The sequence below is a fragment of the Oenanthe melanoleuca genome, chromosome 9 (genome assembly GCF_029582105.1).
Source record: "Oenanthe melanoleuca isolate GR-GAL-2019-014 chromosome 9, OMel1.0, whole genome shotgun sequence".
Taxonomy (NCBI): Eukaryota; Metazoa; Chordata; class Aves; order Passeriformes; family Muscicapidae; genus Oenanthe; species Oenanthe melanoleuca.
In genome coordinates, this window is record NC_079343.1 from 20,218,845 (window position 1) to 20,242,815 (window position 23,971).

The 23,971-nt window shown below is 41.9% G+C and overlaps 2 protein-coding genes across 12 annotated transcripts in view; one reads left to right on the plus strand and one right to left on the minus strand.

Annotated features, from left to right (window-relative positions):
- Window positions 1-23,971, minus strand: part of MCF2L2 (MCF.2 cell line derived transforming sequence-like 2) — a 128,952-nt gene that overhangs the window by 55,544 nt on the left and 49,437 nt on the right. The window contains exons 14-15 of the mRNA XM_056498796.1: window positions 21,604-21,707; window positions 20,280-20,368 (exon numbers count right to left, since the gene is read on the minus strand). Of these exons, the coding sequence (XP_056354771.1) occupies window positions 20,280-20,368; window positions 21,604-21,707 (193 nt within the window). The remainder of the gene's footprint in view (window positions 1-20,279; window positions 20,369-21,603; window positions 21,708-23,971) is intronic.
- B3GNT5 (UDP-GlcNAc:betaGal beta-1,3-N-acetylglucosaminyltransferase 5) lies at window positions 952-18,233 on the plus strand. Of its 11 annotated transcripts, XM_056498798.1 has the most exons (4): window positions 1,841-2,149; window positions 2,701-2,921; window positions 9,917-14,075; window positions 14,963-18,233. In XM_056498798.1, the coding sequence occupies exon 4, from the start codon at window positions 15,303-15,305 to the stop codon at window positions 16,437-16,439; it is 1,137 nt and encodes a 378-aa protein (XP_056354773.1). In that variant the 5' UTR covers window positions 1,841-2,149; window positions 2,701-2,921; window positions 9,917-14,075; window positions 14,963-15,302; the 3' UTR covers window positions 16,440-18,233. The 11 variants fall into 11 exon arrangements, 10 of the variants coding, with proteins under 10 accessions (XP_056354780.1, XP_056354776.1, XP_056354779.1 ...); XM_056498801.1 differs by lacking the exons at window positions 1,841-2,149; window positions 9,917-14,075 and adding an exon at window positions 1,009-1,103 and having other exon boundaries at window positions 2,807-2,921; XM_056498797.1 differs by lacking the exon at window positions 9,917-14,075.

A 23,971-nucleotide genomic window follows, 5' to 3' on the forward strand; every position in this document is an offset into this window, starting at 1 on the left:
CTTGAAGCTTCCCAAGCAAAACCTGTATTGCAAAACAACACATCCTTCCACAGGATCATCAGCTGCTCAGGTTTTACCCTTGCTCTACTTTTGCTGGGTGACCTTGATGACAGTATTCCTATCTCTATTTTCTCTCTTGTGTGTAAAAGAAAGCAATTCCTTGCCTTGCAAAGATGTTGTTAGATTTATGGCTGCAAAGTGACAAACAGACCCTAATTGTCATGATATGCAATAGTTAAATTTCTGTGAAGTCAATGATGAGGTCAGGAATGATTCATATCAATCACAGTCATGTGAAAGAATTGGAGATACACAATGGGTTTATGTTTGATATTTATATTCTCAGTGAGAAACCTATGATTCTGTGATTCTAAAAAATTCCACAAGGCACAGCATTGTAGTGGCTTTTCAACTGAATTTGAATGCCATTTTTTAACCCAGTTTTTCTCTTTACAAAAGTTTGGCAAAAGCGTATTCAAAGAAGGCGCATTCGTAGTCCTTTCTTTGTTTTTTTGGGTTTTTTAATACTTCTGTCTCAGTCCTACTGTCCATGGAGACTGACCTACTATTGATGTTCTTCAATGAATCAGGCTGGTGATCACCAAGATTTGCGGGGAAGGTAGAAGAGAAAATGAAGCCCTAAATCATGCTCTTTTTTACTCCTCTGAAAATTCCAAACAGCAAAGTGAGACAAACAAGTTTCACTGCGACCTACAAACTAACTACCCAGCAATAAGATGTTATTCGGCACCTCGGAGACTTAGAGGAGCAATCAGCTAAACTTTTACGGCGTCCCCCAAGAAATTCTTAAGCCGCAAGTACTTTTGAACTTCCAGCACATCGCTTTTCTGAGTGTCAGCGCAAGTCAGAGTTTTCGCACGTCGCGCTCCGCAGCCTCACCCACCCCCGCCGCTCGGCGGGAGCAGCGCCGCGGGCGGGCAGGGTGTCGGCGAGCAGCGGGACACGGAGCCGAGCGGAGCCCGGGCCGGGCGGGGGGCGGAGCCGGTGGCTCCCGGCCCCGGAGCCCATCTGCAGCCGGGGAGCGCGGTGGCCCCGCTCCCGAGGAAGCCAGCGGAGGACAAAGCAGCTCTCCGGCCGCTTGGGTAGGTGAGGTGCGGGAATCTCTGCTGGGTGTCGTCCCGCTGCCCCTCGCGCTTTCTTGAACTAAGAGCAGCCGCGTTGTTCGCTCCTCTCATGGCTAAAGCGAGGCGCCGGGTAATTAAAATGAGAGAAAATATTCTGGTTTTCTACATGCTATTTTTTCTCTTCTCTGCCTGGCTTCAGGGATTGTAAGAGCTGGTCTGTTCAGGGGAGGAGGGTGTCTCACTTCTCCGCGTTTCAGGAATCGCGGTTCCCTGCTTTGGGCGAACGAGTTTTCCAACTGCTTTGTTTCCAAGGTTTCGGTGCAGACCGCATCCATTAACGCCATACGCGCTTGCCCCTCTCCCGTCCTAAAGAAGGGTCTTGTCGGGGTTTGGGATTTCAAATTCCTGTGATAAACGAGACCCAAACTTCAGTGTACTTTTGATGTCTGTTCTGAGTAACCTTTTAGCAGATTCCCCCCAAATCTTTGATTGTCTGGCAGTCGATTATGTTTAAGGAAAAAAAAAAAAAAAAAAAAAAAAAGCTACAAAATTATCAGGCTTTTTGTGGTCCTTTCAGGGTCTTTCTCATTCCCTGAGCCTTGGAGGGAAAACTCGCGGCCACTCGAGCATTGCGGTGAAACAACCCATTCAAAGGCGCGCCGTTTCCTCCCGCCCCTTGTTCCTCCCGGCATCCTATTCCTCCAAACTATTTTTTTTCTACAGTAAAAGTGTGGGGTTGGTTTTTGGTTTGTTTTTTTTTTTTTTTTTTTTTTTTTTTTCCCCTTCCTCCACCATTCCCACACAAGAAACTCGCAGATCCGGCTGGGAGTTTCTCCGTGCAGCCCTGCGTTGCAACACGGGGACGCGCCCCCGAGAGCGCCGGGGCTGCGCCCGCCTGCCGGGAGCGGCGCTGCCCGGGGAGCGTGGGCACGGAGCTGCCGCCGCCCCCAGCAGCTTTTGGGCACCTCGGAGGGAAAATCGGCAGGAGAAATCGCAATAGGCAAAAGGAAGAGAGTGAACGCTTTCAAAAAGGGCGTTTGATCTAAGCAAAGCTTACCAAAAAAGTATCTTTTTTTTTTTTTTTTTTTTGTCTGTGTTCTTGGCCAGGCTGTGGAGGTCCCGCGGGGGAGGCTGGCGGTGGGGGGTGTGCAGGGACGGGCCCGCCGGCCCCCGCCTTTGTTCCCCCGAAGGGGCGCCCGCACCGCATGGCTGGAAGCTGCTCCCCGCCTGCCGCCCCTCCCTGGCCGCTCCCGGCTCCGCGGGCGCTCCGGAGGATGGCGATGGGGGAAGGCGCAGTGCCGGGGAGGATCGCCATCGGTCTGCGCGGAACTGGGGGTCTCGGCGCAGCCATCGGGGGAAACCCCGTGGGGCAGCGGGCTGTCCTCCAGCCCGCGGCTTTCCCGCTGTGCTCCATTCTCCTGGGTTTCCAAGGTTTCGGGAGAGCTGGGGATGCCGCACCGGGAGGCGGGCGCGGGGCAGAGCCGCGGTTCGGCCGGGCTGGGGCGGCAGGGCCCCAGGAAAGGGAGAATCGCTGTGCTCATCCGCGCTGTGGTGAGCACACACAACACCTGAGCTGTTCTGGGCACAGCAGCTTCCTTAACTGCTCCTGCGCAAGATCCCGGGAGTATCCGGAGATGGGAGACAGGCATTGCGCCCGTGTAATGAACTACACGGAGTGCGAGAAAATGACAAGAACTCCTGTAACTGTCTTGGCTCGGCAGGGCAGTGGAGAGCTCGGTACGTGCTGCAGCATCCTCATCTTGGGACTACCCAGGCGCATGCCTGAGGATCTCTTAGCAGCAGTGTTGAAACTATCAGTGCATCTGTTGAAATCTGGTTTGTATGATGCTGTCTTGTTCTCACTTCTTTCCAGTTCTTGCATTTCTTCTAGCAGTTGGAAAGGGAAAAGGATGGGGCTAGAAAAGGGATGGATTATTTTTTAAAAGGGAAAATAGCTGCAATCTAAGGGGTTTTTTTCTTTTTTTTGTTGCATAGGGCAGGAGCCAGTAAATCACTGTTAGTAACAGCCATGGAATATTCTAGCAGTATTCCAGAGGCCTGGACTGTCACATAAAGCTAGATGTTGCTCTGGTATTATGGAAGTTACTGGTTATTTTGCCCAGAATTAGTTTCATAGAAGTCCAGCATGTATTATATACAGAAATGTAGTATCACCATAAAAATGTGAGCTTCTTTTTCAGGGAAGGGGTTTGGAATTTTGTTTGTTTGTTTTTCTGCTTAGAAGTATAATAGTATCTGCTTACTGGTTGTCTTTCACTGAGTGAAACAAAGCTTTATCACTTTCTGCTTTCTCTGAGATCCCAAATTATTGAGAAACAAACTGGTTGCTCCTGCTGCCCAAAGCAGTAGTTGGGACAGTCTCTGTGACATCTGGCCAAACTGGAGTAGTGAGTACTGATGCTATGAATGGTAATTCACCTACAGATTAGGGAGAAGCATGTGGAAAACCCTGCAAGTCATGGTTTATCGTTGGAAATGCCAGTGGCTGACGTGTTTGGTGTCACTCTGCACCTACAGTGTTACAGCACTCAAGATGTGCTGAGCATTGTCTCTGCCACGTGAAGATGTTGGTTACTGGAAGCACAGAATTACTGAGGGAGTTTTGTTGTTGGGAAACCTCCCTGTGCCACTGCTGTTACTTCAGCTGGTCAGGCTGGGCATTGGGACTGGCAGAAAGAGGTGAAGGGAACCAGAACCTGATGGGTTAGCATTGCACTACAGTGATGGATTAGCACTGCACTACTGTGATGGATTAGCATTGCACTACCGGCTCTTCCTTCCATGTGGCACTTGCAGAGTTTAGTCAGACACCTTCCCTACCTTCCTAAGATATGCACATCTCAAGTGAGGCTATCTCATTTATTCAGCAGATCTTAGTAATAACTAATCTTTGCATTCCTATGGAAGGCAGAATGGCCCAGGTTGTCAGGTTGGCCAAAAGTGAAAGCAGGATTTTTCACTGATAAAGGAGACATATATTTGGATTCTTTGAAACATTTGGGACATTGTGGTCCAGATCCTGAACTGAGATCCATACATTACTGAGTCCTCAAAAACTGAAATAATAGTCATGGATACTAGAGGTTCCCCTCTTTCATAAGTTTTCGAGGTAGAACATTTGTCCCTGGCAGCAATGGGGAGAATGCTGTGGAAGGATCTTTGAAAGATGACACTTAAATTTTATACTCAATGGGGAAACCACCACAATGCATGGAAATAGGGTGATGACACACTGTGACTTGGGAATGCAACATTTTAGAATGAACCTGTTCCAGTCCTGAAGTTTACTTGTTGCTTGGCTGGCTGCATTGTCTGATCTTCAACTCAGAATTGTGGCTTGGAGGTGCTGTGGCTGCTACATGCCCAAATAACTCAGAAAATCTAACAGATCCCAAGGCTGCAAACAGATGACCTCAGAAGAAGGGAATGTTGTTGTAAGCAAAAGCAACTTAGTTGGCAGGACTGTTGAAGTGGGACATACATGTACATACTGCAAAGACCACAGACTGTAGGATTTCCTGCCTTGGCTTTCTATAAAGCACTTTCATGAGGTCAAGGTTGACTGGTACCAGCTCCAGTTTTCTGAATGTAGTTTAAAACTTGAATAAAAAATGGTCACTCAGAACTCCCAGGAATATTGCCATGCTCTGAAGTTACATGACCACCTTTCAGGTCCAGCAGCTCAACCTCACCAACTCAGGTGAGGCAGGAACTTCGTAATAAAGAATTTCTTTTCTCAACATATTGAGCATATGGTGGTGCTTTGGGACATGGCAGCAAAGGATTTGATTGGTCCTTTGCATTTAGAGCTCAGGGAAGTTTCTTCAAATTGAGCATGCTGTTGGTCCACTAACACTGCTCAGATTTCTTCTCCTTTTGTATCCTGCATCATCTGTTTCTTCCAGTCTCACTTCCACAATGACCTGAGGAGGCTTGTCAGACAAACAGACATTTTGTCCTAGGGGGTTTTTCTTGTTCTTTAAACTGCTACTCATCAGTAGCAGTTTACAAACAGCACTGCAGCCCTGTGCCCTCAGCCTTCGATTAGTTGTGTTTTTGTAAGGAACATGAAACAGAGGAAGGATGAACTTTCTGCTACTTGACTTGGTTAACTAAAGGATGTCTTTAACTTTGCACCATGTACCAGACTGTGCAATCCATGTGTTTTATTGTTAAAACCACACAGTGCTTTCACAACTCTTCCTTGTAACTTTCCTGACTTTCCAATAACATATTTATTCACCACATTTTTGCTAGGAAGCTTTCTAGTGGGAAATAAGGGTAGCAAAGGTACCATATCTGTGAGCAATTGTTTTCAGAGATTCCAGCTGCTTTGTCAGCAAGACCTGAGTAAAGTCCTGTAGTAATTACAAACACTGGTTTCCTCGCACATTTTTCTGTAACAACATTTTTCTTAGCAACATCTTTGATTTTCCTTCTTCAGTCATACCTTAAATCTTCTCTGCCTTGCAAGCCTCTGCTCCCATCTTTGTAGCTTCCTTCTACAGTCCACAGACTGGTGTTTTGTGGTTCTGTCGCTCATTGAATTGCATTTGTAGTTTCTAATTAACTCTGTTTCACTAAACTGTCCTCACAGCAGTTCCTAATCTGATGCTGTGCGCATGCAAGTGCTGTAGGTAGTTTGTTACATCCTTGGCCTTATATTAATCTTGCAAAGAAGTGTGTATGTGTATACACACACACATATATACAATAGACATGTATTTTTAAATATAAAAATATTATTTTACTAGGTCTTGATGTGACCTCTTATCCCTTTCTCCAAAGCTGAGACAAGCACTTCTTGTTAAATGCAAATACACAAGTTCCTTCATTTAATTTACAAAGACTGTTGTCTTGGAGAAATCTCCGTGCCTATTAAACACTTTGGGAGTGTTTTGCAGCTCCTTTGTTTGACTTTTCTTATCTGATCTGCATCTTGAAGCTGGGCCCGAGGAACCCTTTGCTTAGCCCTCTGTTTTGTGGCTTGTTGTGGCTGCTTGTTAGCAGCTCTCAATGAGGAGTCCTGAGCCATGGTGAGCTGGAATTTCAGGATGCTGTTCCTCAGTGGCTGCAGCTCTATGTTCCTCCTAAGTGCGTGGGGTAGGGGAGGAGAGGTGCTTTGCTTTGCTTTTCTGCCATGAGCCTGTGCTCGTCTTACTCCCCATATTTAATAACAACTAAAAGCAGTCAAGTATCTCCTGTTCAATCCCTGCCCTCGTTGCATTGCAGAAGAGGCTGTATAAAAGCCAAAATTCTCCTTAGTTCCCACAGAAGTAGGAGAGGATTAATGGAATTCATCCCACCCCGTTTGCAGACAGGCTTAAACAAAGCCTTGCACCGCTATTATCCCAGCCAATCTGCAGCTCCTTTGTATATGCTGATGTCGTTCTTGATCCACATTATCCTAAAATCTGAACTGCTTATGTCTTCCTGGCTGGCTTGAGGCAATCGTGGAGGCCCCCAATACGCATGTAGAAGCCTTCAGTACTGAATCTGTTTTTAAATTTTCAAAGAACAATCAGCTTGTGATGTGAAGTATTTTGACTGTCTTGAAAACTTTAAAATGTGTAAACTACATGAGAACCTTGAAACTTATGTAATCATATACAATAATTAAAATCAAACATTTCACTACTGAATTCACGGAAAAGGATAGCTGGATAAATGAATCCAGATCTCACAGAAGTGCTAAATCAATGGTGAAACATTGTCCTCTCTGGTCCTTTTTGGTGGCCAGCTCATCGAGTACACTTATAACAGCAAAATTTTGCTGTCTTCTATAACCCTATCCCCTAACTGACAGCCTCTTCCCAAGAAGTGGGATCTTTCACACAAATAGAGATTGGAGAACATGGACAGTGTTTTTTTTGTTTAGGAGTTTGGTTACTCAAGCTATCTCCCGTGCTTCTTAAAATAATGTTTCTCCAGTTTCAATGCTACAACTATTTCAGGCTTTTCTTAGGTCTGTGAAGACTGTGAATGCTTTCAGAATTGAAGGCTGGAAGTTAGGAGAAATGGACAGTCTGATGTGTTACTATTTCTAGATAATGATTTGCCTCAAGTTAGGGTGACTCTTTAGTTGAATTTAAGGTGCTGTTTGTGTAACTTTAAAATAGTTGAAAATGTAAGCTCTTCAACTTGTCCTAGTATATCTTGAATGACTTGTACTTCATGCTTTTATAGAAAATATGTGTGTGTGTGTGTGTGTATAGTATCTATAAACTTCACATTTGCACAGCATCTGCACAGTTTTGTCAAATTACTGCTGAGCTACACCAAATGGTAATTAATTTCTTAAGAAAATAACTGCAGTACAAATGCTAAACAACAAGTGAATGCATGATTGGACAGGCTGCTTTCTTGATTCAAATAGATGCATTTCCTATTAATGAAAGAAGAAAACCCACTACACGAGATTATGCAAGAAGCAGACAGGGTCATTAATAACTTTCCTCTTCCCTCAGCCTCAAGAAGAACACAGTTTTTCTCTCTGCTTAAGAGCTGGTAGTAGCTGTGCACAACAATGAATGGGAGGGGGTGAGGATGAACAAGGGCAGACTCTGTTCAGGGCATAGGTCCGTGGAAAGATGGAGTGGCTTGGGCAATATTTCCTCTTGGTGATCTCAAGAGGAGGCCTCTGAAGTGTTGTGGTAGCGGCAGCTCCACTGCATTTGTGGGAGGGGATGAGCCATTAGGGGCCATCTTAAAGAGGTTCTCTTCCTCATTATCACTAATCAGAAAGCTCATTTTTAAATAATTAATTATATATGCACATGCTTCCTTAGATGTTGATAGAAGCATTGTTTTTCTCCACAGAGCAGCTTCTTTTCTGGGCTGATCCTATAGTTTAAATTACTAGACCTTTGTGAATAAGTGTGTGTTTCTAAAGCTCATTGCTGCCAAAACAGATGTGGTGGGTTGTACAGCAGGTGCCATTACAGCCTTTTTAGCTATGTCTCAAGAGTTCTGTCGTGTTTGTGTGGAAATTGTGCTCCTCTTAGAACACAAGGACGTGTGGCCTCAATCATGTCACTGACAGACAGAAACTTCAGGATATCATCCAGTTAGTGCAAAGAACAGGCTCTTTTCACCCAATCTGCTGCATGCAAAGTAAAAGAATTCATGTTGGTGCTTGTGCATTTTATGCAAAATCCCTTGAACTAAATGACTCATATTTCAGAGACTCATTCTGGAAAATGCTGTCCTTCCTTCTAGCTTGTATGGGGAGGAGTCTGCACTGGATATGGGAGGTTAAAACAACTGAGAACTGGAGCCTAATGTACACTGATGCTTGAAAGAGGTGGTCCTACTCCTCTCCTGCCATCTCCATAGTGGTTGTTTCAGGCAACTGATCTTGATGAAAGCAATTTAAGAAGGCAAATCATTCTGGCAGCTGTCTTCATTTACATTGGCTTATAGCAGCTGGGAAGCTTTCAGGCCATTTTAGGGGAAACCAAAGAATTTTTTTTCTTTCCACCCAATAGTTACAGCAAGTGAAAAACCTCTGTAGAAACTAAATCTCTATTGGCAATTAGCTACTTCCTGACATTTACAACCTATTTCTGCTTCCAGTCTTGAAGGTGATGCCTTGGGTTTTAGCTTTTATATTTTTCAGAATCTCCGCTCCTTAGTGTGGAACTCTGAAACTTCATATTAGGTGTCAGTAAATTCTATTCACAGGGTAGTTAGACAAAATAATCCCTTTCCAGCTAGAGAATCAAAAAGCAGAAACAATGGTGAAGGAAAGGGGGCAAATCAGGGGGCTGATACTTCATAGCCTGAGGCTGTGGTTGGATAATTGACCCCAATATGTAGATGAACCAAGAGTTATAAAAGTGTAAAGACTTGTGACCGGGATCCATCTTGGATTTGATTTGGGTGTAGCCCCTGCTGGGCTTTTGACTGCCCAAGGTGCATCCTTTCAATAAATACCTATTTTATTCCTTTCGCTTTGTCTAGTCTCTGTTCCAGGTCAGCCTTTCCAAGCATCAAAGGAATTGAACAGCTTTACACAATTGCCATCTAAAGCTTTGTCATCCTTTTAATTTCTCTGCCAACACTGCTCAGCACGTTTCAGCCATCAGTGAGAATCAGCAATTGGGCACAGCTTCAAAGCTCATTTTTCTAGGTGGTATTGTAGTTATTCTGATACACAACTTCCCAGGACTAAGTGCTGTGCTTCGATGTCCATTATTTTTAATAAGGGGATTCCTCTTGATTGAGCAATTTCAGTTCAAAATCATTCAGTAAAAAATTATTTAAGGAGTTCATGTTTTGGGAAGTGTTGGATGTTCACCTTCATAGAAAGTCAGGTGTCTGTTCAACCTGAGAAGTCCTCCACATATGCATAAAGAGCACCATCCCAGGAAGTTATACCCCGAGTAGGAGCTGCAGGCAAACTTGTGAGCTTGCAGGTGAAGCCTGCATTGGAGGTTGCAGAAGATGGGTTATATGTTCTTAAAACAAAATTTGCAAAGCGATGACTGCAATGACTTTCAGTCATTGCTGCATTATGTTCCATATTGACGCAACATCTGTGACCTGATTCTAAACTTTTCATAGATCTTTGGAGCACTGGACTGTTTTTGTTAATTCCATTGCCATTGTGACCATGTTTTCCTAGAGAATACTTGTCTAAATTGGCTTCCACTTCAGACAGTTCAGACAGAACAAAGTGTAAAAGAAGTTTTGACATTTTTGAAATTATTTTCTTTGCAGGCTGTTTGTGACTTCTTTTCATCTTGGTGCTTGCAAACTATGTAGGAAGGCAGCCTTAGCTAAGTAACTTACTGCATCTTTTTTCCTAGTAATCTTCTGTCACTATGGCAGGAAGTCGTGGAACTGCCAGGAACTGTTCTCCTTTTCATGACATGGCTCACATGAAAGAAGAACCTGAAGATTAGTTTCAAAGGAAGTGCTTATTATATAAGAAATATTGGGAAATATTCAAATATTGGGAAGTGAAGAAGGAGGACATAGGCCAGGGAAGAGATGACAGATAACATGACTTGTGAAGATACGTCAGCAACACAGGAATCATCAGAAGAACCTGGGTTACAGAATCTTGTAGCTAAAGCTGTAAGCAGCAAACTCCATTCAGGCTTTGCTCCCATTAACTTAGACACACACTTTCTTAATCTTCTTAATTAGATAACCATGATGAAAAATCTTTAAAACTTGTGTTTTGATGGCTTATTTGATGTGTGAACTTGACTAGATTTTCTTTGGACTTTGGGTGTAAACAGTACATAAATCAATACTAGAGATGGAAGAGTTCAATTTCACAGGAATTTTAACTTTTTTAATTGATTCAACCAGAGCAAAAAAAGTTCTGAATTCTACTTAACAAACAAAACTCTCAAACATATTAAGATGTGTTCTTTGGACCCAATAGCCCCTTTTTAAACAGATTTTGAAAGCCTCAGGAAAATCCAACTCACTCTTTCCAGGATTGTCCCATCCTTACACTAGGCTTGACACATGTCTGAATTTAAAACCAGGCAGTGATTATCTTGGCCCATGCAGCTTTAACTGCAGCATATCTGCCTCTGTCACCTTTGTGGCTGAGCACATTCCTTTAGTGCTGTAGCAGTGGTGTTACAGCTTAGAGGACATCTCATGTCACCCTGTGACATCTGATGTCAGGATGGAGCAAGCAGGATGAAGTGCAGCTGAAACAGGAGGGAGCATCTTTACAGTGTGCCTTCTAAGCTGGGCATCCACTCCAGTGTCAAACAAGCTGATATGGAGTAGCTTGTGTGACAGAACTATCCTGATCTTACAGGAAAATCTATCCTAGGGGGTGACAGTACTATCATGACTTTAAAGGATAAGTCTATCCTAGGGCTTCAAAATTTCTGTAGTACCAGACCCTGCCAGTAGCCTTAGAAATGAAAAGACTGAAAGCTTTAGAAACAATGTGTGTTACATCTGGTTCTACAAAAAAAAACCCCCTTGAGTCCTATTGTGCCCTTAGGTTAGGCACAGCTTGACCTCAATTAGCCACTTTCTAATACTTCCTTCAGGAATTCAGCAGGTTGCTTTTTGTGGGCAAGAGGATGGGAGGAGCTGAATTTGGATTGTTGAGCAGCTATATGAACTCCAGAGCTGTTGCAAGCTGTGGAAGATTGGTGTGGTAAGGATGAGAGGGCAGAGTGACTGTGAGGCTGTCCCCAACAGCCAAGGTCAAAACAAGGACGTAGAAAGCAGCAGCCCTTCAGATTACTTTCATTTAGAACTAGGTAATGTTTGAAGTCTTCAATCTTTCTGGTAGGTCTTCTGAACTTTAACCAAGAGTTGCTGATGTGAAAGGGCCACTTGCTACAAGTTGATTGTAAAAAATGTTTCAATTTAAAACAGTGTTTCCTAGTATATCCTACATTGTCTGGCAAAGCCACTTGTGATCTGAACTTATCTTCTGTCCTATGAGGGAAGAGTAAAAAATGACTGTACATTATGATCTTTGTCCCAAATTACATGTTGTGCTGGGATGTGGTGTATTGAAGCCCAGTTTGTGTATGGTACCACATGACAAAATTTGTAGCTGGGAGTTTTGAGATATTCTCTCTGGGCAGTCTTAGTTGGTCTCTTGGGTTTAGGTTTTTATCAGGGTGCTGTTAATTGGAAAAAATCTCCATGTTGCATGTCTTTTGTCTAAATGTTGTCTCTTCATGGTTCTTCCTGTGAGGTTCTGTGTCTCATGTCTAGGGTGTCTTTATTTTTCTTTAGGATGTGTCTTGTCTGTCTCTCCTTAGTTGACTTTCCAAAACTGTTCTACTTCTATCCTGAAACAAACTTTCCACTGACTTTTTTCAAAAGTTAAAATAGGTCCCTAAGGATTTGCATTTCCATAGTGGTCACTCTACAAACTGTCAAGTTTGCAAGTCAGACTATGACAGCTCCTCTTTCACCCTAGAATACATTCCAAATGCAAAACAGAACAGTGAACAGTTGCTACAATGACTCATGCTTGTGGAAGTATTGAAAGGCTAAATAACAAACTCCTTTAGCAAAGACAGGATGGCTACAGGATGGCAAAAGCCTGCACTACTTGCAACTGGGGGGAATACCACAGACAGTTCTAATCTTCAATCTGAAGAATGTCAAGAAAGGTGGTTACAGGAATTGTGCATGGATGCTTGGTTCTTACAGTCTTTCTCTAATCTTAGAATGGATCTAACAGCTTTCAAGCCACAAGTACGAAAATGCACAAGAGGAAAAACACCTTAATTATGGTCAGAAAAATGACTGTCAAGCATGTTTTTTTTTCCTCTGTTCAATGGTGTTTCCTCTTGCTAGGGAGAACACATTGGTGAATTGGATTGTTATCTTTTCCTGGAATGATGAAATTTAAATAGCAGCAAATAGCTCCTGTGGTGTCTCAACCTGTTTTCTTGTTAAGGGAAGGAGAACATGACTAAGCCCAAAGGCTGGGTCTTATAAATGGGCTATAAACAGTTCTGACAACCAGAGACTCTGCTCGTGCATTTGTACCTTCAGTGCACATCTACTTGCTTTTTTGGAGATAGATGGGTGAGTGGGTATAGACTTCCTTAAATTTCATCAGTATTGCTCATCTATAGTCACATTCTAAAGTTTTACCTGAGAGCTATTTTTCTGAGGAGGATTCTGAACAATTATTTTGTCTACTGATGGTTCATCTAATTCCACTGAACTAGAATAAGGAAATTACAGAGCAGACTGTTCCAGCCCTTAGCCAGTTAATTTTATAGCTTTATTTTTTTTCTTGTAGGAAAAGCTTAAGTTCTCTTTCCAGCATCCCCGACTTCAGGAAAGGGTACTAGGGAGCAGAAAACTGCCTCCTGTGCCCTGCTAGCTGCTCTATATCTAAAGCTGTTTCCATGATGTGTTTTGTGGTGGATTTTTTTGGTGGGTACATGGGTTTGGTTTGAGTGTTAGTGGTTTTGGTTTTTTTCCTGGAAATTGTTATTTTTAACTAGTGGGAAATAACTGTCAAATAGGTTAGTTTCACTACTAGCTCACAGTGACCATCTCCTTTTTATCCGTGGTGTTGTCTGTTGTCTCCTTTTACCAGATGGCACTGGCAATTGCAGATTGTTTCCCAAACTCTTCATCCAAGTGTAATCTAAAAAATTTGTATTTGGTGATGAGTATCCCTGTGTTTACCAAGGTAAACTTTGCTCCAGGTGGTTAAATAGATACCTTGTGCTCCCTTTGCTTTCAGTCCTCTGCTTTAAGTTTATCATGATGGCAGGAACAACCTGACTGCCTGGTATCTTCAGACCTACTCCTTCAAAAGGAACTACCAAATGTTGGGATTTCAGCAACACTCCAGCTTGTCTGCATCCCTGTGCTTCATCTGAAACAAGAGTAAGCTTTGCAATAGTGTTCTATTGTAAAGTTGCTGAGTTTATAACTCTGAGGTGCATTGTTTAACTTCATGTTTCCAAAATAAAAAGGGTTTAAACTGATACTATAAAAAGCGCTGACTGACTTTTATTCACCAAACTGCCCATACAGCTTTTCTGTTATGCATTACAATCTGCAATCCTCGGATACACCAATGCACGGTTTCCATTTTGAGCAGCTAGTCCCCTTCCTGGAGCACCACAAAATTGCCCCAGGTTTTCTTATCATTGTTGTGCTCTCATCATGCTATTCTAGTTGCAAGACTTAGATGGCTAAAACAGTGTCAAAATATTTGTGTTGCACATAACTTCTGACTTGAAAGTGATAGCTTGTGTTCTCTTGCTTCAGGGGTTGTTTCCATGCAACAAGTGCTTAGTTTGTGGGATGTCATTCCCTATGGTGCTAGTCCTACGTTTGTTGCTTGATGGCTATTTTTGGCTTTTTATGGGATGAGCAAGTAGTTGCTACTTCAGGCTGCAAGAACAACATTTTAAAGTGCAGGGCAAGAAGGCTGGACTGGGGTGGCTTTTTGGATTCTTCACTTAAACGCTGGCTGGTAGCAGAGGCAGTAGCGCTGTAAGTGCGAGCGGTGCGGCGCGGAGAGGCGGAGAAGCAGGGGTGGTGCCTAACGGGAGAGGCAGTGTGTCCGTGTGTCTGTGTGTGGGTCAGTGTGTCCGTCCGTGTGTCCATGTGTGTCCGTGTGTGTCTGTGTGCCCGTGTGTGTCCGTGTGTCCGTGTGCCCGTGTGTGTCTGTGTGTCCGTGTGTCCGTCCGTGTGTCCGTCCGTGCCCGTGTGTGTCCGTGTGTCCGTCCGTGTGTCCGCAGGGCGGGGCGGTAACGCCCGGGGGGTCTCGCGGCCCCTCGCGCCCTCAGCCGTTGGGCGCAGCGGCCGCTCCGCTCCCCTCAGGCCGCGCTGGGCCGGGCTGGGCCGGGCTGGGCCGGGCGGCGAGCACGGTGCGGGACGGGGCCACCGCGGGGCCGGGGGGAAGGCCCAGTGCGGGCAAGGGGACGGCCGGCGGGACACGGAGCTGCGGCGGGTGGGACACGGAGCTGTGTCCTGCAGGACACGGAGCGGTGCCTGCGGGACCCCGAGCGCTGCCCCGGCAGCAGCCGCAGGACTCCGCCGGGCTCCGGGTTTAGCAGACTGCGGGTCCAAAAGGCAATTTGTAAACCCAGCGGGTGCTTAAAGGAATTTTAAAAGATTGTCATCCGCTGGCTGACGCAGCAGGGGTTTCTAAGAAAGAGGTTTCTATGTCTGTCCCCTCTGTCACTGGCCTCCACGAGCTTGCTCTGGGCCACTGACCTCCTCTGACTTGCTGTCGATCAATTCTTTTATTTTGGGGATGGATGTGTATGTGGGTGGTGATGGGCAGTGACTGAGAAGTCAGCTCATTACCATGACCAAACCTAAAACCAAATGTGTTAATAACAGATCACTTAAACTCTTCTCCTCTCCCCCTCCAGAATCGGCAGGTGTTCATCTTCATGAAGGAAAGAAACACTAGAAGTTCCAACTAGAACTGCAGTGTTTGCTTCAAGATGCCCCAAAGGGACAATACTCATCTGCAAGTCTCATCTTTCAAAACTGCTTGTGTTCTTTCAATCAAAGAAAAACATTTTTTGAGAAAGATGACTTGTGAAGCCTGTGAACAAAGCTGTCTTCACAAGGATACTGAATGAAAGACATCATGCCTTACAAGGGACACTTATCTTGAAGGGTGACACTGTGCTCTTAAACTAAAACACAGGCACTGTAAAAACACTGATCCTGAACAAGAATAAGGATTATAAAAACTGCATCAGAATGTTTGTTAGTCCCAGAAGAGTCAGAAAATGCCATTTTTTGCAGATATGTGCCACTTGCTTCATACTGTGTCTCATGATTTTTTGGGTACCATTTGATAATCACATTGTGAGCCATATGAAGTCCTATTCCTACAGATACCTCATAAATAGCTACCATTTTGTGAATGACAGCCTGTCTGTCAGCAGGGATAACCTGAACAGAGTATCAAGCTACCAGTACTTGATCAACCACAGAGAGAAATGTCAGCAGCAGGATGTCCTTCTCCTACTGTTTGTGAAGACTTCTCCTGAAAACCGTCATCGAAGGGATGCAATTAGACAAACTTGGGGTAATGAGAAGTATGTTCGTTCTCAACTTAATGCCAACATTAAAACTCTTTTTGCTTTAGGACGACCAACAGACCATCTGCAGAAAACACAGCAGCAAAGAGAACTTGAGCTTGAAGATCAGAAATATCAGGATTTGATTCAGCAAGACTTCCTGGATACTTTTCACAATCTTACTCTTAAATTGCTTTTGCAGTTTAGCTGGGTGAATGCCTACTGTCCTCATGCCAGGTTCATTATGTCTGCAGATGATGACATATTTATCCATATGCCAAACCTCGTTGCTTATCTCCAGAGTCTCACACAAATGGGTGCTCAAGATCTCTGGATTGGTCGTGTCCATCGTGGTTCCCCTCCCATAAGAGACAAGAGTAGCAAATACTATGTTCCATATGAAATGTACCAGTGGCCCTCTTACCCTGACTACACAGCTGGAGCTGCATATGTAGTATCAAATGATGTAGCAGCTAAAGTCTATGAGGCTTCACTGACTCTGAATACAAGTCTTTATATAGATGATGTTTTCATGGGTCTCTGTGCCAATAAAATGGGAATTGTACCACAATATCATGTATTTTTTTCTGGGGAAGGAAAGGCTCCATATCATCCCTGCATTTATAACAAGATGATAACATCTCATGGACACGTAGATGATCTTCGCCAGCTCTGGAAGCAGGCTACAGATCCCAAAGTTAAAAAGATTTCTTCAGGGATTTGGGGTAGAATGTACTGCAGACTGGTCAATGTTATGCTTCTCTGTAAACTGTACTATGTGGACACATATCCTTGTTCAGCTGCATTCTCTTAATACTTGAATATCTGCATTGAAGATCCACTGAGCCAAGACAGAGCAACAACATTTTAGGTGTTTATCCAAAATATATGTAAACATGGAAAGAGGTAAAATTAACACGTGAATACTTGGGGTGGGCGGAGGGAGAGGAAGAAGACGGTCCCAGAGTCCCAGATTCTGTTCAGAGACTTACTGGAATAGCTCTCCTGTTGTACTTCAACTTTTTACATTGTAGCCTGTTTTTTTACACTCCTCAAGGGATGCAAGTCTGGATTATAAGTGAACTATAATGGACTTGACTTCTAGACTTTGAAATGCTTGTTGAAAATATCTGTTTCTTTGAACTTGTCAGTAAGTCTTGACAGTTTTTTTAAAAGCTATGTGAACTAAGGCATGTGGCAAAAAAAAATCTGTTGTATCAGAATGGAGTAGACCTTTCAAAGCATGAGGAAAATGTAACTTCTGACTTGATGAATGAGACTATCACAGTAGTTTAAGATAGTGTAAACTCTCTACAAATATACACCATTTCTCAAAGCTTCCAAAATCAGTCTGCACAGCTGGCAAATAGCGAGTGCTAGAAGTGAAGTCTTGCTACAATTGTTTTCTCAAAGCTCCCTAAATCTCTGAAATAGGGAAACAGTGTTTGGATGCCCTCTAACTTGGTGGTTTAAAGTAACAAAGAAACCCCCTTCAAAGCCTGAAGCTATAAAAAACCAAACACTATTCATGTGACTGGTTGGGATAATATTTCTCTGTCTTCCAAAAACTGAATCAGAATATTTAAAAAGTCCAATCTTTAATAAGCAAATAAGTTAAGCTGGTTTTCTTCAAATAATGCTTCTGTTTTCCAATATTCTGAAAGTGAAAAGCAAGCAAAAGTCCCTGGGAATGTTACTTAGAGCTAGTTAAAGACTTTAAAAAGCAAAATTTCATGCTTGTACTAACAGAGAGAGAGGATATTTTCTGTACAAACTTTGACTTTGCATTGAAGGGATAGGGAGATGGTGATTCACACAAACTGACTACACAAATCATAATAACTAAAATATTTCTCCTGAAGTCAAAATGGTCTTTAAAATTTCAGGGTTGTTTGTGTCCACAAACCCCTGTACCTTGAATATATCTCAATGTTAATATCACTTGCAAAGGAACAAAATGCCTGTGCTTTGTAAACCAAAATAGAGCTAAGTGATGTGCAAACTGCAGCCCTTATGAGTTGTCCTGTGGTGCCATAAAGATACTGCAGAGAACCAGAGCTGCAGGCTGCCTGCAGTCCTTGCACAGCTCAGTCATGGTGCTTCCACAGACTCTCAGGACAGATATCTTAGTTGCTAATTGCCAAACCTGTGGTAGCTGTACAGGACTTGCTAGTTTGAAGTTGTGAGTAGTGAACTTGGTTTAACTGACTGCTACTGCTCTTGGAGCTGTGCTGCAGGTTTTGTGGTTTGAATGGATAATGGCATCTGTCAGTGCAGACAGAATCCAGGAGTGAGCTTGCTGACTGTTGTCTAAGCTGTTCAGATGTAGGGTAGGAAGCTACTGGAACTAAGTCAAACATGTAACTTTCTATAATTGGTTTTGCAGAACGAGTAATAAGATTCCTAACTGGTCCCAAATGTTTGGCATATAAAGAGCCCACAAATAAACCATTTATCAGTGTCAGAATGACTGATGAGTGTAACAGCTATACTTCAGAAGGAACAAATCCAGTTCCTTTTCTTGCCTGAAAAAATGGATAATTGTACTGGGGATGTAGATCTATATAATCTGTTGCATACAGAGAAAATAAATGCACGTATAGAGAAAGTATTATTCTATATTGAAGGAAAACTGCTTCATCAGATTTCTGACTTGTTGTGAGCCATTTAAATCAACAAAGCTGCACAGCAAAATTGCACTGCTAGTAAAGCCACCCTGTTCACTGAAGGGGAAGAGGGTCTTCATATGCATATGCAACCAAAGTGTACTAGTAGGCTATAGCCTTCCAGCATCTCTATGTGCTGGGATTTGTTTTCACTCATACATGCAAAAGTAAAGTAATCTCTAAGTAGCTTTAACCAGCTAACATCTAAAACGCTGCTTAAATGTAGTTGCCATTATCTGAAAGTCACTTTTGAGCATTAAAATACTTTGTTTTACAGTTGGTTTGAGCTTTGTTTGGATTGTTTCCTTAATCTTAAGAGGGCCTTGATGCTTGTAGTATGCATATTCTTTTGCTGCAGTGAAAAGAAGTTGCTTGTTGAATAAAAAGGAAAGCATGAAGGCACTCCTTTCAAAAAATAGAAGAGACATAGAAAACTTAATATTTTGCGGTTCTAAACACAAATTAAGATTTGTACACTTCCATCAGGAATCTTTTTTAACAATAGTCTCAGTGCTCCAATGCAGGGCTGAAAGGCTTTACTTCTACAAATAAAACTCTATCAGCCTGAATGGTCACTCCTCATTAAGAGTTTGAAATTGTTGCACAGCATATTTAATGCTAGTTTTTTTTACCTATTTGTTTGGTTTGCATCAGTTTCCCTTTGATATTACTAATTTTTATACAAAATATTCAATATTTATTCTTAAACTTTGCTCTGTACCACAGAAAGACAGTTGTTTTGTAAAATTTGTTTTGAATAAACGGACTTATTTCTTTTTAAAAAAACTTAAAGAATACAGAAAAGGTAAATATCTCTTGCTGCTTTCTTTGTAACTGACATGATCGGTTCTGATACTTTAAAGTGTTGTTCTGAGTTCCCTTTTACCAGGAGGACTTCAAACTCCCCCTCATTCCCCCACCCTGCCCTGGTGTGTGCAAAAGACAAAATTGCTGTTCCCAAGAAAAGAGAAAGCTCACAAATTTGTTTACCAAGCTTCTAGGTCTAAAGTTATATAAAATTGCCAGGTATTAGAAGTTGAACCTGTTGTTAATGCTACAATTTGTATGTTCTCTCCAGGCAGCCATTGCCCTGGAGAGGTGTATCTGTCTACACAAGATTTCAGATCATACTTTGCACCTTTGGAAAAGTAGCTGATAGTCTGGAGAGCAGACATGGTATCTTTATAGGATATAATTAAATTTAGATAATTATAATTTGTATGTCTCTCCAATTTGTCTGACATAATGTATCAAGTTAGGGTTTTTACAAATGGAGTAATTTGCATCAGGTAACTCCAGTGTATGAGACAAGTGCATAACTAAAGCATGAATTATCTAAATGATAGTGAAGAAGAGAACAAAGAAAATGAAGTCAGGATTGTGGCATTTGGCTTCTCGCAGGGTGGGTTTTTGTTGTGAGTTTTTTTGTTTTCTGGGGGTTTTTTATTTAATTTTCCCCTTTGGCCTATAAACTGCAGAACAGCTAAAATTTGGTTTACTTAATACTTTTTGTTGAAGTAAGTGATTTAAGTATCTGGTGCTTTAGAATGCATCATTACTAATCTTTTTCTCAAGATTTTGAAGAAACTTAAGCTTGCAGTAAAAAACCCAGAACCCCCTCAGAAGTATGTAATGAAATGTGAATATGCTGAACACTATGAGAGGATCTTTCAACACCAGGTTTTTTGTACACACATACAAGGATTATTCTAATGACTGCTTCTTTCACATCTTGTAATTAATGCTTCTAAGAGAAAAAAAAAGCCTTAAAAAAGCCCCAACCCAAACAAAAGGTAATGCTTATTTGCTTTTCCATCTGATAGACTCAGTATAAATGCATGGCTTTAAGCATTTCAGCCATTTCATTATTGCTAATTATTTATTAGTCTTGGTGAACTTCAAAGAGGTTGTAGAGAATGTACTACAAATGCAGTAATTTGCATTCTAGGAAGAAAAAAATATGTAGTTGCTAATATGTGCAGCCTTACCTCCTCCTTGTTGACAAGTTCTCATCACTTTCACTGGTCACCAGGACTCTGCTAGATCCTCCTTGACTGGCTTCATGCATCACTTCAATCTGAATGAGAATGACATGTTAAAACTGAAAATACTTAATTGCTGATGCTTTTATTTAGAGAACTTTAACTCCTAGAAAGAATAAAATCCCAATCCTACCTAACCTGGAAAGTCACTAGACAAATTCAAATAATTGAATTCTAGATACTTAGAAATATCTCCTATTTGTATTCTCCATCCTTGCTCAGTGTTGGCATGGAGGCATTCCTTACTCCAGGCAAAGCCATTATATTCTTGCACAACAGAAGGTGAATTATCTCCTTGTGTAGATAATTATAGGCATAATAATCCATTCCTTAGACTCTGGAATATTGTTTTTTCATTTCCTGTCTGAAACCAACCCAAAGACTTCACATTTTCAGGGTTTTCAGTGTTTGTTTTGATAAGCACTCACACACTCCCTTGTCCAGTCTTGCACAGTTGGATCATTTCAACTGCTTTCCAGGCAAGTTTTAAGCAGGCTTTTCCTTCTTTTGCCTGTGGCTTTAAGAGCACCAAGTACTACTTGCACTTACTCAAAAGCCAATCTCTTCAAATTCAGTTAAACAACCCATCTGCTGAGTTTGCTGTTAATCCAAGCCAATATCTAAACCCCAGCAGAATCAAAGATCCTGAGCACTTTTCATTTTCATTCTGACATTCTATATTGCTAAATTATTTAAATGGCTGATGATAATGATGGAATCCAGTAACGAACTGTCTTCCTCTGAACTGTTATCAGACCAATGGGATGAAAGGGAGGGGGGTGTAATTTGCAGTGTAGTCTTGGGAAGTGGATTTAAAAATTAATGAATGGATGTTTTATAAAGCATATACTACTTTGCTGCATACTCCATGTGGGAGGAATGCAACTGATTACCTGCATTACTGATGAGAGTAAAATTAATTCTAAAGTCACTTTCTGTGAGTTTAGGCAAAGGGGAGACCACCTGTATGTTCCTGTTGATAACTGTGTTTTATTCTGTGCATATTGCTGAAGTAGCGGGCTGGCCGTTTCAGAAAATGGACTGTATTTAATTTTTTTTTCAGCTTTAGAGGAATAAAGGTGAAATGTATGAGCAAGTCAGGGGTGTGGATAACAGACAAGCTGGGTTAAAGCAGCTTGTCCTTATCACACAGTTAACTTAGAAATGTTCCAATTTTTTTAAATTCCAAGTATAGGTATGTAAATCCATACTTATGTGGTTTTGAGTTCTCCCACAATATGGGATGTCCCCAAATTACAGGTAATCCTACCTTAATTCCACCTTTTGTCTTCTTAATGCTTTTCTTTTTTGATAACTCTACTTCAGAAACAGTCTTTGGAGGGCAGGAAATTTCTGTAGACCTCCTGTTGGTAGCTGAAAGAGTGAAAAAAGAAAGTAACATTAGAAAACACGTGCTAAAAGTGAAAATTCTAGTTCCTAATAAAAGCAATGAGCAAAGTGGTAAATGGGACCTGGCTTAGAGAACTGAGCTGTTCTGGAGCAGTGATGGAATGGGTGAAACAAATGATGGGTTCCCTTGTTCAGTGGTGCACTGTGTCTCAAATTGGTATCTTCAGCTCTACACTATAAGGATTACTTTGGTTTGGCTTCCCCTGGGAAAACCATCTTTAGGACAGCACAGATAAATGTTAGTCAGCTGTACCAACTTGGGTAATTGTCGCTTGCATGGTATTGCTTGTGTGGGTTCCCAGGAAATTTTGTTTCTGGTAATGGTGAATGATGTTGGATTAAAGGATTGTTCCCTGTAAGGTTTCATTACATGAACAACTGTCAAAAGAGTAATCACAGGAGGTCAGCAAGGCACAATGCCAGGTGTGTAAGGACAGAATCTGAGGATATTTCAGAATATACCCTGTTGTGTCAGGTTTGGTGGCTCTGCAGGCTCTGAAAGCCTAGGCTGACACTGAGGTGTCTGAGGCTGCTGGACAGTCACCCTAAACAACAAAACCACCTGTGCTGAGCCTGCTGCCCAAAGCAAAGGGTTAGAATGAACTATGAGAAGGCGAATCATACATTTGGCTTGAGTAGAAAATAATATCTGTTACAGCTTTATCTTTGTTTTAGATTAGAAATGACTTCACAGCACATGCAAGTACAAGGCCAATAGAACTCTCCCTTTTCTTCACTGCTGAATTGATATAGGCAGCCATTCATGTCATGGGTGAAAACATGTATGAAAGCCAGATGAAATGCTGAAGCAATCTGGGTCAGGTAACAAAGAACAAAGTCAAGGTTAAGTCCTTTTTTATTCTGGCAAAATTTTCTAATTGAACAAGCACTTTTTCTAAGAATAAAAGCTGATGTTTTCAAAAGCATCTGGCAACAATTTGTTTAAGAGGGTTTTTCCAAGTTTAATGTTTTGAAGTGTTGAGAAGTCTTGGTAGTCATTAACTTTTCTTCTTAGGGAGAAGCTGAGGGATACAGTTAAAAAAGATGCAGACATCTTTGAATGAGGAGGACATAGTATCAAAGATTTGAAATAGGAAAGGTCTGAATACTTTCTAAAAAGAAACACCTTAACAAAATTTTAAATGCCCTTGTTATTATATTCTTCTTTCAAAGTAGTTTTTAAAAAGGCAAAAAGAAGCACATAGAAGCGCCCCAAATTATATTCTGTCAGAAAGACAACTTATCAGTTTCACAGATGGTAATCATGGAAGCTGACATTTTTTCTACCCTGTGTCTTTTCAACAGCCTTATCACACAGCTGGGAAAATAATTAATTAAAGAAGCCTCTCTCCAACTCTTCCCTAAATCTTCTTGGATTTATCCAATGCTGAATGACATAAGGACTTGGCAATGCCCATTTCATGCCTGTTACCTCCTCACAATAACTCCATACTAGAAAGTTTCCTCAATGGAACAGTGAAATCTGGCAGTCACCAGCAGCTATAATCGACTGGCAGAGAATTCTTGTGGTTCCCAGGACAGAGATGAAATGCAAATGTCTCTTTTTGACTCTTCCATCAGTCTTTCAGAATATACAGTTGTTTTGATTTTGAGCACTATTTTCAACAAATACCTTTTCCCACCCCCAAACAAGCTTTCCCTGAAGCAGTATTTATTCTCTCAAAGGTATTTTTATTTCACCTAAAAAGTGGTGCACTGACATTTTGGAACCAATACAACAAAAAGATGCAAGATGCAGCCCATGGAAGCTGCTATGATTGTCAAACTTCTTCATGCTTTTCTAATCTGCAGGGAGGGTGACTGCTACTGTTGGCAAAATCAGAATATTTGGTAAGTTTTCAAATGGGTCCTTTAAAGTGTTTTCCCATGAATCTCTGAGTAAAGTGTCTATAAACATCAGCAAATTCACCCTTTTCTGTATTGATGCACCCTGGAGATTCTATTTAGCCATAAAGTCTCACCTACCACGATCATGACAAAATAGATTGTGATCAGACCTATTACACTAAAAACTATTATCTCCTGGAGCTTCTCCCAACTAGGTCCTATATACATCTTGAAAAATCAGCATAAAGAAAATAGATCTAAGATTTGGCTGCCAAAACATTGTTTCATAATCTTACCCACACCCAAATAGCCTAGATATGCTGCTGGTGTCTAGCTGCCCTCTCTAAATCTGAGTTCAGTCCTACAATCTAATTCACAAT

What these genes read in the sequence shown, in the direction of transcription:
- B3GNT5 (XM_056498805.1), top strand. Translation starts at nt 15,303, where the DNA reads ATGTTTGTTAGTCCCAGAAGAGTCAGAAAATGCCATTTTTTGCAGATA.